We start from the raw sequence: 15459 nt of genomic DNA on the forward strand, positions 1-15459 counted from the left end.
TCGTGCTGACCTGTGATAGGTGGCACCTCGGTAAATAGTACTTTGGCCTGTGATAGGCGGTACGTTTACGATTTACGCTTTTTCTTTTAGTAAATCGTGCTGACCCGTGATAGGTGGCACCTCGGTAAACAGTACTGACCCGTGATAGGTGGTACGTTTACGATTTATGTTTTGGTAAATTATGCTGACCCGTGATAGGTGGCACCTCGGTAAATAGTACTTTGGCCTGTGATAGGCGGTACGTTTACGATTTACGCTTTTTTTTCTTTTAGTAAATCGTGCTGACCCGTGATAGGTGGCACCTCGGTAATTGGTATTTTGGCCTGCGATAGGCGGTACAATTATGATTTACGGCCCTTCGATGAAGGTTTTGGTTTGGAATTCCGAGTCCATGCATTGTGACATATACGCATTGCATTAGGGTGCTTGGCACACGAGTCGTGTTTGAATCAAGTTATGTTTAAGTGTTATGTATTGATATTGTGTGTAAGTGTGACTGATTGCAAAACCATTTCGAAACTTATGTTGTCGTGGTGATTGTGTTGTAATTGCCAAGTGTGGATGTTTTGGAATTGTGTGTAAGTGTGATTGATTGCAAAACTATTTCGAAACGCAAGATGTCGTGGTGATTGCGCTATAATTGCTAAGTGTGATTGTTTGGATTTGTGTGTAAGTGTTGATTGGTTTCGAAACCCTTTAAAAAGCTGAATTTTGTTGTTTTCCTGTTGCTGTCTGATGTGTATTCGAATACAAAAAGCTGTATTCGAATACAGACATGTTGTTTTTGCCACTAACTTACTGTGTAGTCGAATACAGACTGTTGTATTCGAATACAAACATGTTGTTTTGCTACTGACTTACTGTGTAGTCGAATACAGACATGTTGTTTTTGCTGCTGAATACTGAAACAACCTTGTATTCGAATACAGAGATGCTGTATTTGAATACAGCAGTGTTGTTTTGTTAAAAACTTCATTTTTCAACCTTTTTTTATGAATGTTTGGCATATGGAAACCCTTTTAAGGTGCATGCTATGTTGAAAGATTATTTTGTGCATTCAAAAACTTAAATGTTATGTGTTAACTGTTAATTTCGGTTGGTGACCCTTTACAACTATTGTGGAAATCTGGGTTTTGCCCTCATATGAGAGTCAGGATAATCCTACTGGTTCGTACCCTGTAGATGGGAATGTAGACGGGAACGCCTGACTGGAGTTATGTTAGGAGGATCTTACGGGGCGCGTGGAGATCACTCAGGGTGTATAGTTTTTTGGTAGGATGATCAGATTAAGTTGGCATAGAGGGAACAAATGTCTTTATTTTGGATTGCGTTTATTTTAAATTGGAAGATTGTATATATACTAATATTGTCTGTTTGACATTTTATTATGATGGGGTCTATGTACCACTTTTTGAAGTGTAAATACTTTGGATTCGTATTTCAAAAACTATTCCGCTGCTTGTAAATTATGTTGACTTATTTGTCGTTGTGTTACGACTTAAATATTTATCCAAAGGTATTTTACTTAATTATTCTTTGTTTCATGAGTTTGTTTTTGAAAAAAAAAATACACTCGCGCTGTTAAAAATCGGGGTGTTACAATGTGGACGGGGAAAACTCGCTTTAATTGGGTGCGGAATTTCTCCGACATTAAAATTCAGAGGCGGAGACGGGTTTGGGAGTGGTGATATCGACTCCGCACTCGCCCCCGAACCCGCCCCACAAGTAATATTATTGCAATTTTTAAATTTCATATACATATACATATTGAATATATTTAATATTTTTAAAATATTAAAAATTATAATTTTATCTCTATAGAAAATATTTTTTAATTTTATTATTGTTTAATAATAATTATTTTATTATAATAAATATGATTTTTAAATATATTTATTATAATAAAGACGAGACTCGTTAGCTTTGAGTCTCGTCTTGCTCACAATCATGATCACCATCGTCGTCGTCACCATTGTCGTTGTCTCCCTTTACAAACATGCAACGAAAATATGGTAAGTTTCCGTTGATTTTTTTACCAAACCCTAACTCTCTAATCTCATAAAATCTATTAAATTTTTATCTAAAAAAGTTGTTATTTCTTTATTCAAAGTTTATCTTGAAAGGTATTATATGATTTTGCGTTTTGTTTTGTTTGTTCTTCTTATTGAAGTTACTATTTTGTGTTAGGGTTTGATCTTTTTTTGATTAACATTTGTTTTATGATGTTTCCATTATGTTTAGGTACGAATAATATATAGAGGTTGTCCATATCTAATCTCTCTGTTGAAACTTTAGAGAAGGTTAGTTTATTAGAGTTTCTTTTAAGGTTTCTTAATGTATTTTTATGTTTTTAAGGTTAATCTATGATTTTTTAGTGTTTTATGATTTCTTAGGTACTGATTATATTACTATTGTTCATGTTTCTAAGATAATGATAGAATTTATTGTGATTCATTTTTCCAATTGATAGTGCTTTCATTTGTAGTTTATGTAAATTTAGAATGATTAGTTTAAATTTGTAGTTATTTACAATTTTTTTACTTGCTATTTTGCAGATTGTTGTTTTATAATCTTGTATTTTCTATTTTAAGATTTATATTCTTGTAATTTCTGAGTTTTGGTTTTTGGTTTGATATGTTTATTCCTATGTAGTGAGAAGTTGTCGTCGCAGCCGCAATCGCGTAGTCACGTTGTGTTGCAGTGGTCTGGTGCTACGCAAAACGACGTTGCGTCGCATAATTGGGTAGCGGCCGTCGCAACTGATTCGCGGAGAAGACGAAACGTTTTTTGTGAGAAAAACACGCAACAATAAATACAAAGGAAATATCTTAAATGCCCTTAACCATTGGTTGTTAGGGGCACGCGACAAATTCTTCTTATGCCGCCGCCGGCTGGTTATTTTGGTTACAATCATGGTTATGATACATCTCATTTTGCTTGCTGACATATGCTGCCATTTTGTTTACTCTATTAATTAACTTGCTTTCTTTTTTGGTTTTATATAATTAATTAATAATAATTGCTAATGTGATTTAAAAAAGGAAATATACTATGCTATATTATTTCTGTTTATATTATGTTTGAAATGCTATTTTTGTATATATATGGCAGGTTGCCATTGAAATGTTATTTATATATATATATATATATATATATATATATATATATATATATGAGAGGGAGCCTTTTTTTTTTTTTTTTTTTTTATAATGCTATTAATAAAAAATATATATATATATATATATATATATGACAGGTTGCCATTTTGTTTTTATTTTTGTTTATAATGCTATTAATTAATAATAATTGCTTGGAATTTATGTTTATATTATGTTTGAAATATTAGTAGTAATGACTTTTGAAGTTATGACTTATGAATGTTTCTCTAATTTTTGCAGTTTTTTTATTTTTTTGCCTCTATATGTGTATGATATTAATTGCTTCTAAATGTTCCATTAGACTTCAACGTTTATTTGCTTATATTGTTTAGTTTTATATTTATCTTTGATTTGTTTATGATGTTTAGTTTTAGGTTCATGTTTGTCTCATTGTAATTAAATATTGCTACATTGTAGATTTTGTTCAATACTTAGTGTTTTTTGAACATTTCTGATTTCGAATAATGAGTCAAGGCTAAGGAGGAGCATGCAAGGAGCTAGGCTAGAAAATTGCAAGTTAAACGAGATTGTGTATGTTATTTTTATAATAATGTAACTTGTTTATTGTCTAGTGCATGCTAGTAATTTGCTTCATGTGATATGGTAATTAAGTCTATTGCTTAAATCTGGTTACAGTTTGTAATTAAGTCTATGTTAATAATCTGGTTTTTTAAACTACATGATTTAGTTCTGCATTAAAATTGGTTCAGTATCACATGCTGATTTTTAAATTTAATTTTACCAAATGTCGGATTATAAAATTAGTTCAATTCACATGCTGATTTTTCTTCTCAAGTTGTTTTTGTGGTTCATAATTGGTTTGGTTCGGTTCAGTTTTCATTTAAAACCAAATCGTGAACATGTCTAATTATGAACTTATATGGTTATATAATTTTATGTTATGATAGGAGTTGTTTTATATAAAAAAGACTTAATCAAATAAAATCGTTAATTAAAAAACAAAATGCGAATTGCTAAATGCCCAAACCATATGAGTTGTTTCATATACAAAATTCACTAATAGATCACAAAAAATACTTAGAGTTGAATGATAATTAATTATATAGGAAAACTTTAACAATTAATTAAAAAAACTTCATTGAATTAAACCTTTGATTAAAAACTGAATTTTTTAAACTTTAACTAGACTTAACCATAACAATCATACATATTCTAGTGATGGAGCAGTCTTCGCCTAATCCTTCTCTTAACCAACCTAATGAACAATCGGCTCCTGCAACTACTCTTCCTCCAGCTGCGAAGAAGAGAAAAGGCAATGCAGGTGGTTATAGAAAAACTTCTAAGGTTTGGGACCACTTTAATGAAATTCTTAATTGTGAAATCAGAACTGCTACTTGTAAATACCGCCATCAAAAGTATTATTGTGAAGCTAAGACACATGGTATTTCCAATATGAAACATCGCATAACAAGATGCACAAAATATCCTTTAAATATAGCAACTGACCCTAACCAAACTATTTTACAATTTCCAACAAGTGAGGGGTCTAGTTTTGTTGTAGCAAGCTCTAGATTTAATGCTCAAGCATGTAGAAAAGCTTTGGTTGTTTTTGCCATTTTGGATGAGCAACCCTTTAAAGTAGTTGAAAAGGAGGGATTTAAGTACTTATGTAATCAATTGCAGCCTTAATTTACCGTACCATCAAGACGTATTGTAGCAAGAGATTGTTTCCAATTATATTTAGATTAAAAAAAATTAGGTTGAAAGGGTTCTTCAAGTCTAATTGTAGTAGGGCGGCTGTTACTACTAATTGTTGGACTTCTATTCAAAATCTTAATTATTTGACCCTTACGGCCCATTTTATTGATAATAAGTGGAATTACCAAAAAAGAATCATTAGCTTCTGTGTGGTTTCAAATCATAGAGGTGAGACAGTGGCTATGAAGCTTGAGGGCGTATTGAGGGAATGGGGACTTAGAAGTGTATCTATTGTCATAGTTGATAATGCATCATCGAATGATGTCGCAGTAGGATTATTGAAGAAAAAGATAAAAAAACATGAATGTGCTATTGTTGAATGGGATTTTTTTTCATATGATGTATTGTGCTCACATACTCAACTTGGTGGAGACTGAAGGATTGAAAGACTTTGATTCTTCAATTTCTTCCATTCGAACTGTTGTGAGGTTTGTAAAATATTAACCACAGAGGACTGCAAAGTTTAAGGAATATATAAAATTTGATGGAATTGCAAGCAAGAAATTGTTGTGTCTTGATGTTCAAACAAGGTGGAACTCAACATATTTGATGTTGGAAGCGGTTGTAAAATTGAAAACAGCCTTTGATAAGCTTGAAGATGAAGATGCAAGTTATAGGCAATACTTTGTAGAAGCTTTTCCATCCACTGATAATGATTGGGAAAATGACAAGTGCTTTGTTCAGTTTTTGAAGTATTTTTATGATGCAACAAAAGTGTTTTCAACCTCACAACAAACAAGTTTGCATATGGCTTTTCCCCAATTAGCTTCCATATTTATTGAACTTAAACGTTCACTGATGGACCTTAACACTTGTTTAGCATCAATGGGCAAGCAAATGTTGGCAAAGTACATCAAGTATTGGGTCAATGAATCTAACATAAATCAGCTCATTTACTTTGGTGTTATTTTAGATCCCCGATACAAGTTAAGGTATGTGGAGTGGTGTTTTAATGATATGTATGGTGATAAACCAATTAAAAAAAATTTGTTGACAAGCATAAATGATAATCTTACTAAAGTGTACAAGTGGTATAAGCATGCTTATGATACAACACCTAAGACTTCATCTTCTAGTGTTGGTGCAATTGGTTTCCTTTGTGAAACAACTATTGGTTGTCCCACAAGCGCACACTTACAACGGAAAAATGTTTTTCAAAAACATTTAAAGGAAAATGATTCAATTGATGTTGAAAATGAACTTGAGAGGTACACTAATGAGAAGTGTATAGAGTTTGTAGAAAAGTTTGAGATTTTAATGTGGTGGAAACACAATGTTTGTCGGTATCCAACTTTGTCTAGAATGGTAAGAGATATTATACCTACACCAGTTTCTACTATGGCTTCTGAGAGTGCTTTTAGCACCAGGGGTAGGGTTTTAGAGGTGTATAAAAGTTCCCTAAACACATAAATGGTGGAGGCTCTAATATGCACCTATAATTAGTTGAAGCCGTCTTTTTACCATTTTAAAGACTTCATATTTGATGAGGAGTATGAGATTTCAGAGGAAGTACTAGCAGGTGCACTGATTTTTTTTTAAAAATAAAAATAAAAACTATATGCATTGTTATATATAATATTTATGTGTTTAACATGATAATTCACTCATTTTTAATGTATCATATATTTAAATTGAAGCTCAGCCGGAAGTGTCCCACTACCTTCGTCTCAGTCACAGCCTTCAGGCTGTGTTTAAATTGCTGAAGGTCTAATTTATGATTATCCTTTCATAAGTATGTTATGTTTTTAATTATGTTTAGTTTTATTGTTTTAACTATGTTCAATTTTTTATTTATTTTTTGGAGTCCCACAAGACTCATCATCAGTCATAGCACAGTCAAGCAGCCGACTAATATTTTTTGGAAGATAATTCTGGATTTTGGGACAGGTCGGCCATATCGTTTTGGATCAAGAAGGTTTCGTGGGTAAGGGGAACTTCATTTAGTTTTAGTTTATTATAAATGATTTCAATGTTCTTTTGGCTTATTTATGATTTACTTTTGCAAGTAATGTTGTCGAATGAGTTGAATAAGATGGAGCAAAAAGCTTTTTGAAGGAGCTTGCTATTATTTGCACTAATGAGGATTTATTTGTAAGTATTAATTTGATTGTCATTTTACTGCATAACTTGTAAATATAATAAATTACAAACCGTCTACATAACTTGCACTAATGGGCCATAGTTGTATTTAGAAACATTGAAGATATAATACAAATGTGATGTATAATTTGCAAGTTGGGCCAATGTTTTTAATGGGCCATAGTTGTGTTATATATAACAAATTACAAAAGACCAAATTTTTTTTTAAACAAAAAAAGGCTCAATAATTTTTTTAAAAAAAACAAAGCAAAAAAGTCTAATAAAGTCCAACCCGTTTTTACCCACCCACACATAACTGACACCCGAAGTATCCGAACCCGAATTAAAAAATGGACGAAATTGGACCAATAAATTTCACCCGTGAATTGAGCCGGTTTCACACTTTTTGCCCGAAGCCGCCCAAAACAGCTCGATGTCCACCCCTAACCTCAAGCAACCAACTATACCAAATTATGGTTATCCGCGTGACATTAAATTCAGCATAAGCAACAGCGTGACTAACTCCAAGAAGCTCTGCCAATATATATACATTGTCATCCTTGTTAAATACATCAACACTGAAGAATGCACTGATTATGGAGATATACAACAGAGATGACACATCGTCTAAAGTAATCGTCATCTCTCCAATTGGGAGATGAAAGCTATTGGTGTCATGATGCCACCTCTCTACAAATGCAGAAATAATCTCTTTGTCGATCATTTCGTAGCTGCATTTTAGCAAAGAATACAATCCCGAGGTTTTAACTAGTTGCTCGACCTATTCGTGTTCAATAACAACTTCTTTTAATTTTTTCCTGTTGCTAAACACCCTTAATTCTCCGCGATCCTAAAATTAATTAAGTGAAAAAATATAAGTTAAAAATATAAGTTAAAAAAAGTATAATATAATTTAACTTAATTTGATTGAGAAAATTACCACGTCATCCCAGAATCAAGTCGCCACATGATCGCTAAATGTCCTAAGGACATAACTATCAACCGGACCACCAGGATATCCATCATCCTGCGGAGGTTCATCTATGTTAGCTAGTTGGGCTTCGGGTTGGTATTTTTCATGTTGACGTTGTACTCGTCGTCGTTGTGTCCGTGCAGAAGCAGTTGGCCTAACACGACGACCCTCCGTATTAGAAGTGCCCTCGTTATGTATAATACGATCATCTCTATCAGTAAACATAGTGCGCACCATACCTGCAAAACAAAAGTCATAATAAAAATCAAAGTAATAAGCCTACGTGAACTCAATTCACGTACGTGAACTCAATATCAAAAATTTATGTGAACTTAGTTCACATACTTAAACCCATTTTCAATCTTTAAAACATATGTGAACTGAGTTCACGAACCATGTATGTGAAATGAGTTCATGTAGGGTATACGTGAATTGAGTTCATGTACGTAATATCATTATATTTTACGTGAACTCAGATCATATACACACTACGTGAACTCATTTCACGAATATGGTTCGTGAACTGAGTTCACGTATGTTATTGAGTTTTGAAAATTGATTCACGTACGTTACTGGGTTTTTGAAAATGGATTTGCGTATGTGAACTGAGTTCATGTACGTTTCTAGATTTAGGGCAGCGAAGGTTTTCTTCATACCCAAAAATGGAAACTTTATTTTCAGTTTTCAGACACTACATTCATAAACAGAAACAAAAACAACAAAAACAAAGGTTGATGCTTGCTTACTTGATTCACAACAGCAATGATCACTTGATGAAGATGGTTGATGAATATATTGAAGATGGTTGATGATGATTGATGAATATGTTAAAGATGGTTGATGATGATTGAAGAAAATGATTGATGCAATGTTTCAAATTCAAATGAGACAAATGTCGAACCTTACAATATCGACGTTTGTCTACTATGAATTAAGGATTACTCATATAATATTTTCATTAAATTAATTTTATCAATTATTGAACTATTTATTATTAGATAAAAAAGGCCATACATTAATGCAATTGATAATTTTTTTTATACAAGCGGTTACAATATATATAATGATGGCAAGATGATTGGTTACCTTTTCTTTCAAATTATTAGATATATATATATATATATATTATTTTCAAATATAATCTTAATTAATATTACTAATTAATTTTAAAATATCAAAAAGTCAATATTAAATATATATATATTCAAATGACAATTTTTAATATATCAATATTAGATTATCTATGATATTAGAATTTCTCCTATATATATATATATATATATTCAAATGACAATTTAGTCATATCTTTATACAAAATAGACACGTTAAGTACATTATTAATTTTGTTTAACAAAAGTGAAATATACAATTTAGAGACATAGTATAAACAAAACAAAAACAAAAAATCAATCTTCAATTGTGTTAATTTAATTTCTCAAAATTAGTAAAAAGAAAATAATTATATTCTTTAAATTATCCTTCGTTGAATCTTGTTTTATGAGAATAAAATAAATTATTAAAAAAATAAAACTTGCATAATTAAGGAGTATGGTGACTAAATTTTTTAAATTGCAAAAAAAAAAAAAATTATTTAAACTGAAAATTGAATTTGTTGCACAACGCATTATGTTCTTGTACATTTAAAAAAATATGATTAAACAAAACAAACTTAGTCTCTACCAAAACCCCAAAGATCAAGCACTTACATAGATATAAAGTTATCCGCAAGATCTAACTCAACTACAGAAATTGTTAAATTCGAATCCGAAGTGAATATTTTTACTATTTTATCTAAAGAAGAAAAAAAAACAGAGATACTGAGTTATAACTTCATAGATAATCTGAGTTCCACTGATATCATTGCTGCTACAACACATTCTAAGGCGATTAACTCTGTAACAAGTCAGTTTTTCAAGCTTTTGCTAATTATTATTTGTTTGTTTCACTAAGGTTCCTCGGTACTTGTCGATGCTTCTGAACGCCTTCTCTTAGCTTCATTATCGCCCAGCTGCAACGAAACACATAAATCTTCATCACATCCATTTCTCAATGAAGACAAATTCTCTGCCGCTGCATCTCTGTCATGCACGGTGTTTTTGTGCATCGGTGACCGCCCAATGAAACTCGGAATAAACTGATGTTCGATACTTGGACCGCCTACCTTGATTCCATCTTCTAATTTAAATTCAGTTTCCATGATTGAAGGTTTTGTTTCCTGGCTGCTAGGTTCAACTCCTAAAGGAATAGACTGGATTTGAAGACCAAGTGGCTCGAATTTGTCTTCGGCTCTATCTTTCGGAAGCATACCGTCGGGTGTCGAGGAATCACCAACGGTAGAGCCCATTACTGTTGCCGAAGCAGCCCTTTGTTCTTGCACTGCCACTACACAAAACAGCAACACATAAAAAATATTGATTCCTTTAGATAAGCCTAATCAGTTCAAAGAACAACTTATCAAACATTTCTTCATATTATTGTAATGGTAATTATGTCCATAATTTCAACAATATCTTAATAGTGAATAATAAATTAAAATAATGATAATGATGTGATGACTATGATTATGATGATGATGATGATGACAGGGTAGACAAACCTCTAAGTCCTTCATCACTTGTTATCAAATCAAGTTCAAGTAGATTGAGAAGACGACCTAGATCAACGCCACTAGTCCAATTCTCGGGAGGTAGCCCGACTTTTAACTTAAGGCGGCCTCTGTTAGCGGTCCCTCCCCAGATGATCCCAATTGGTCGTGGCTTCTCACCGTTGTCACCTTTAAACATGATTAGACTTCCACTGTCTCCTTCGAGGTCAAAAGTTTGTTGGTTCTCACCAACAACAAGAAAATCCGTTAGAAAGCATATGCCCTTCTCGTCGTTGTACTCTAGGGCGTACGCCAAAACAATTCCTGTGGTCAAGCCAGAACTTCTTCCAACCTTAACCACTTGTTTTCCAATAAGGCTACTAATTGGTGACTGTAAGTCAATGATTTTCACATCACCGATATCTCCAACACCTCGCACCGAGGTAGTAACAGTGCACATGTCGAAGTCATCAACAAAAGGAATGAACGCTCCATCGGCTCTCACAAACGTCTCTGCACAAGAAACACATCAGATGTCTGATAAGTATGTGTAGCAAAAGGAATGGAAGTGACCGAATTAAATCGATCAGATTCGTAAAATTACGTTACCTGGGTTTATTCCAGCGAATATTCCATACCAAAGCTCATCGGTTATAAACGAGGTTGCTCTCTCTACCGCCCCTAGGTAAACCCCGGGCCCCAACGTGGGCGGAAGAGGATGAAACATCTTTTGATTTGGATAATCTAGATCGACTGCTACATGACGATTTGTGAGAAAACCAACTTGCCGGCTACCTGTTTGGCTCCTCACAATGGCACCCAGAGTTCCATAGGTCTCCTGGCTTGCTACCTGGACAAAGGAAGTAAGTGGTTAGAGGTTCAATGTATTCATCAAATAGAGAACAACAATAAGAAATTTATCATTAGTTGAAAGACAGGAAATTCTGAAATATAGAGTGATGTATCCCAAAAATATAGACTGGTAGAGATTATGATGAAAGATCTCCATAAGTCTGGCCAGAGACATTTCCATAATGAGATTGTTATAGAAAAGGCATTGGACATCGGATTAATGGTTTTAGTTCCAATTAAAATACTTAAAAGGTTTAGTTCCAATTCAAATTAAAATGCTTAAACACTTGTCTACAGCTACCATATGAGAATTACACACGTGTAAAGATCAGTGTTGTCGAATAAAGAATACAGCGTTGTAGCCTATAGCATAGCGGAAATTTAACAAACCACTAATAGCACTGTAGTGTAGCGGAATTTGAACAAACTTATATTTTCAGGAATCCACAATTGACACCATCGTAAAGACAGAAAAACAGGTTCCAGGAAGCACTAGATACCACGTGTGATGAAGCTTGAAATCTAAGGTCTGAAATTCAAAGAAGTCGTGAATCAAATAGCTATATCTTCAGGAGACTATCATAGAAGGTCAAGTCCATCCAAAGATACAGATATCAGGATGAACTTATGTTTGGTTAAACGAGTCTTGAGAAAACATAAGATGCTTTGTTGAAGTTGCATACATAACCTACAAAGTTCGACTCATGTAGGCAAGGCTAAGCTTACTAAAACAAAACAACCACAACAAATGAATATGATAGTTAATAAAATTAAGGGCAGTAGTGAAGTAATTACACACTGATTTTCTAGTAGAATAGATTGCTTTGTATCAGGCTAAAAATGCTTATTTAATCATTGCATATATGCGATATTAACTGAATCAAAAGATATTATTTTGTAAACCAGATTAATCTTTCCATAGGAAACATCATAAAGAGAGCAAAAAAGCACCTGAGATCCTGAACCAATGCACGGATCACCTCCACGCAAGTCATCCACAATTTCTGTATAGTGCTGTTCTTTTGGAACTGGCTCAGGTGCACCGAAATACGAGAATTCCACCACATCTACATCACACCATACTCCACCAGGTCCCTGATTCACAAATTAAACATTTAATTTAACCGCAATGTACGCGCTAGAGGACATGGCCAGTATATATGTAGTATGATTACGAGGTTGAAGTTGAAAAACTCGAAGTACCTCGAGAGCGGTGGGAAGACACTGGATTGGGCTGAGCCATTGCTTGTGAACTTTCCTGGAAACAAATACCAAAATGGCAGGAATATCTGTTAACACCCCTCTCCGAATACGAAAACCAATTGCTGTTCCAAGGCTGTAACAACGCAGTATCTTGCTGTGAAATGCTCTGATTGTCATGAGTTCAAGTAATGTGGTTGCCTGCTGCCCCTTCGGAAGCCGACCAAGGGTTTCAGGTAGGACCCCCTTTTGTAGATTTAAAAAGTAGTTTGCTCTCTCTTCGGCAGCATCAGGCAAGCGGCTAGGCCACGAGAAGTAAGCAGCATTGCTCTCACAATGCTGTCCCGACGAAGCAAACGGTTGAAGTGATGGTGGACTAAGTGAAGGCAGATTAGAATGACCACAGCAGTTTCTTTCAAGATCCAAAGCAGATTCTTCTGAGGGAGTTGAACCAGAGCAACGAACCCTCGAGTTAAGTCTCGAGCGATCCATCTTTTGATTAACCTAAAACAATGTTTTATTTGAACAAAAAAAGACCAACAGAATTATAAAACTGACAACAAAGAATTTAACACGTTGGACTTTTAAATAAACCTTTGTACCTCGAAGGATTAGTCTCTAGCTTCTGGCTGAGGATACCTTGGACAACCAAAAAATTCATGACGGTGAGAATGAACATCAATTTAAGACAAAAGAACTATAAATAAGTTATATCTAGTACAAAAGAAACATGTTCCTATCTTAAAAATGGGACCCTCGTGAGTTAAATTCAGCACATAAACCTAAACTACTTATTTATAAATAAAGGTTGTTTGAAAGAAGGAATAATTGCAGAAGCATGCAAAAATGGTTCAGAAGCAACTCATTGCATCAACAGCAAAACCAATACACTTCAAGTATAGCATAATTATGATGTTTCCCACTCAACATAAGAAAACACATTCTTTTACCAATTAACAAACCATAACAAAATAAATAGATAAATAAATAAATAATGTTTCCCTCAAATAGGATTGGGAACTGAACCTAATTCTACATCCCTTCTAATAAACAAATTCAAGCACATGAAAAATGATTAAATTAATCAATTAACCATGAAAATAGAACTAATTATACATGCTAACCTAAGTTTCAAAACATTGCAAAACAACATGACTCAAACTCAAGATATTTCATCCATTAAAAAATGATGATAAACAATTTTGTTTACTCTGATGAACAAATCAAGGTCCTCAAACACAGAAAAGGGTGTATATCCGAGCTGAATATATGGATTTTTTGCTGAAAAATTCAACATGGGAACTTTTGAGTTCAACAGTCAAAACATGTAAAGGTAAGATTTTGAAGGATCACACAGAACCCCATAGACCCAAAAAAAAAACCCATGAAAAATAACAGAATATTCACATGTATCAGTATGAGAGAGAGAGAGAGAGAGATATACAGTGTTAGTGATGGGTAGAGAGAGAGAGAGAGAGAGAGAGAGAGAGAGAGCTTCATATCATTGACATAGGCAGTTGAACTTCATCGAATCGGTAGAAAAATTGAAGAATTTGTTGTTGTGAGGATGGTTTGAAGAGGAAATTGCAGTTCAATTTCAATTCCAATTCCATGAAAGGGAGACAGAGTTGCATAGGAATGTGGTAAAGTAAATAAAGTCAGTTAGTCTCAGTGTCTCTTTGTAGTGTCCTGGGGTGTCTACACATGTATTATTATTGAATCTTCTTATTTTATTCAAAGTTAATTTTTTTATTTTTCTATCTTATAAAAGATGGTTAATTTTAAGTTAATTAAGTCACACAATTACCATATTTCGGATTAAATTATCTGTAGGTAGGTTTAAAGACAAGTGAAATTACATTTAGCTACTAGGAATCTCATTTAAAATGCATTTTTTTACTCACTAAAATAATTGTATATATAATTTTTTTCATCACACCAACGACTTTCTATATATAATTTATCAAAAAATATTAAAAAGTTATAATCATATATTTTAAAGTTATAAATATTAGATATAAATTTGTACATCTACAAATTAAAAATAAAAATTATAATTATATTATATAATAAATGAAGTATGGCAAAAAAAATTAATGCAGTTTTTTTAATGAATATAAAAGAGATGGGTGTTTTTTAAAAATAAGAAAATGTGTAATTGTCATTTAAATAGGACTTAGAGAAAGTCATTACAATTTTCTCTTTATTCTATTTTTCTTTATTTCAGTCAATAAAGTTTTTTATATTTTTATTTCCATGTCACAGAAAATATAATATGTTACTTGAAATTGTTTAAGTTTTAGAGTATAATTTAGGGTAAAATAAATTTTTAGTTTTATAAAATTTTATTTTTAGTCTTTGTAAAAATATTTTCAATTATTTAGTCCTTAAAATTATTTTATTCACTTTTCTTATTTATTTTAAAAAGGTTTTATAAAAAATTGATACTTTTACTCGCTCAAAAAATTATTACAAAATCAAAAATATAGATTAAAAGGGAATAAATAATTTTAAAGCATAAACTTAAAAAGTCATAATTTTGTACAGACTAAAATCATATTTAACCATATAATTCAAATAGAAGTTAAATATAGTTGTAAAAAGAGGGATTTTTTTTTTCTCATATATCCTTTTTTTTTATAATTTTTTAAAATATTTCACTTTGAAAAAAAAATACATCAAAATATCTTCTTTTTTTCACTAAGTCGCATGTGAAGAAAGGAAAAAAATTAATAAATAAATTATCAAAATATTAATTATTAATTAACAATAATATAAAATTAGTAAAGAAAAGAACAAAAAAAATTATAGAAATCGAGTAAAGTTTGTCGGTAACATTTAGACAATATTTTGAATTATGATCGGATAATTGACATTGTCCGCATATGTTTTGC

The 15459-nt window shown here is 32.4% G+C and overlaps 1 protein-coding gene across 1 annotated transcript; it reads right to left on the reverse strand.

Annotated features, from left to right (window-relative positions):
* Positions 1–9604: 9604 nt before the first annotated feature.
* On the reverse strand, positions 9605–14243 carry LOC101500387 (protein NARROW LEAF 1). The gene is made up of 7 exons (XM_004488776.4): positions 14010–14243; positions 13168–13204; positions 12569–13069; positions 12317–12460; positions 11123–11363; positions 10526–11026; positions 9605–10311 (listed from the first exon to the last, which is right to left on the reverse strand). The coding sequence occupies exons 3-7, from the start codon at positions 13055–13057 to the stop codon at positions 9875–9877; spliced, it is 1812 nt and encodes a 603-aa protein (XP_004488833.1). The 5' UTR covers positions 13058–13069; positions 13168–13204; positions 14010–14243; the 3' UTR covers positions 9605–9874.
* Between the last annotated feature and the right edge of the window lie 1216 nt (positions 14244–15459).

This window comes from Cicer arietinum, chromosome 1 (assembly GCF_000331145.2).
Source record: "Cicer arietinum cultivar CDC Frontier isolate Library 1 chromosome 1, Cicar.CDCFrontier_v2.0, whole genome shotgun sequence".
In the NCBI taxonomy this organism is placed as follows: Eukaryota; Viridiplantae; Streptophyta; class Magnoliopsida; order Fabales; family Fabaceae; genus Cicer; species Cicer arietinum.

Bases quoted from the DNA above. Each gene is read 5' to 3' on its own strand.
- LOC101500387 (XM_004488776.4), bottom strand. From the start codon at position 13,057: ATGGATCGCTCGAGACTTAACTCGAGGGTTCGTTGCTCTGGTTCAACT. The intron at 12,461-12,568 runs GTACTTCGAGTT...TTTGTGAATCAG, and splicing joins GTCTTCCCACCGCTCTCGAG to GGACCTGGTGGAGTATGGTG. The intron at 11,364-12,316 runs GTGCTTTTTTGC...TCCTTTGTCCAG, and splicing joins GCATTGGTTCAGGATCTCAG to GTAGCAAGCCAGGAGACCTA.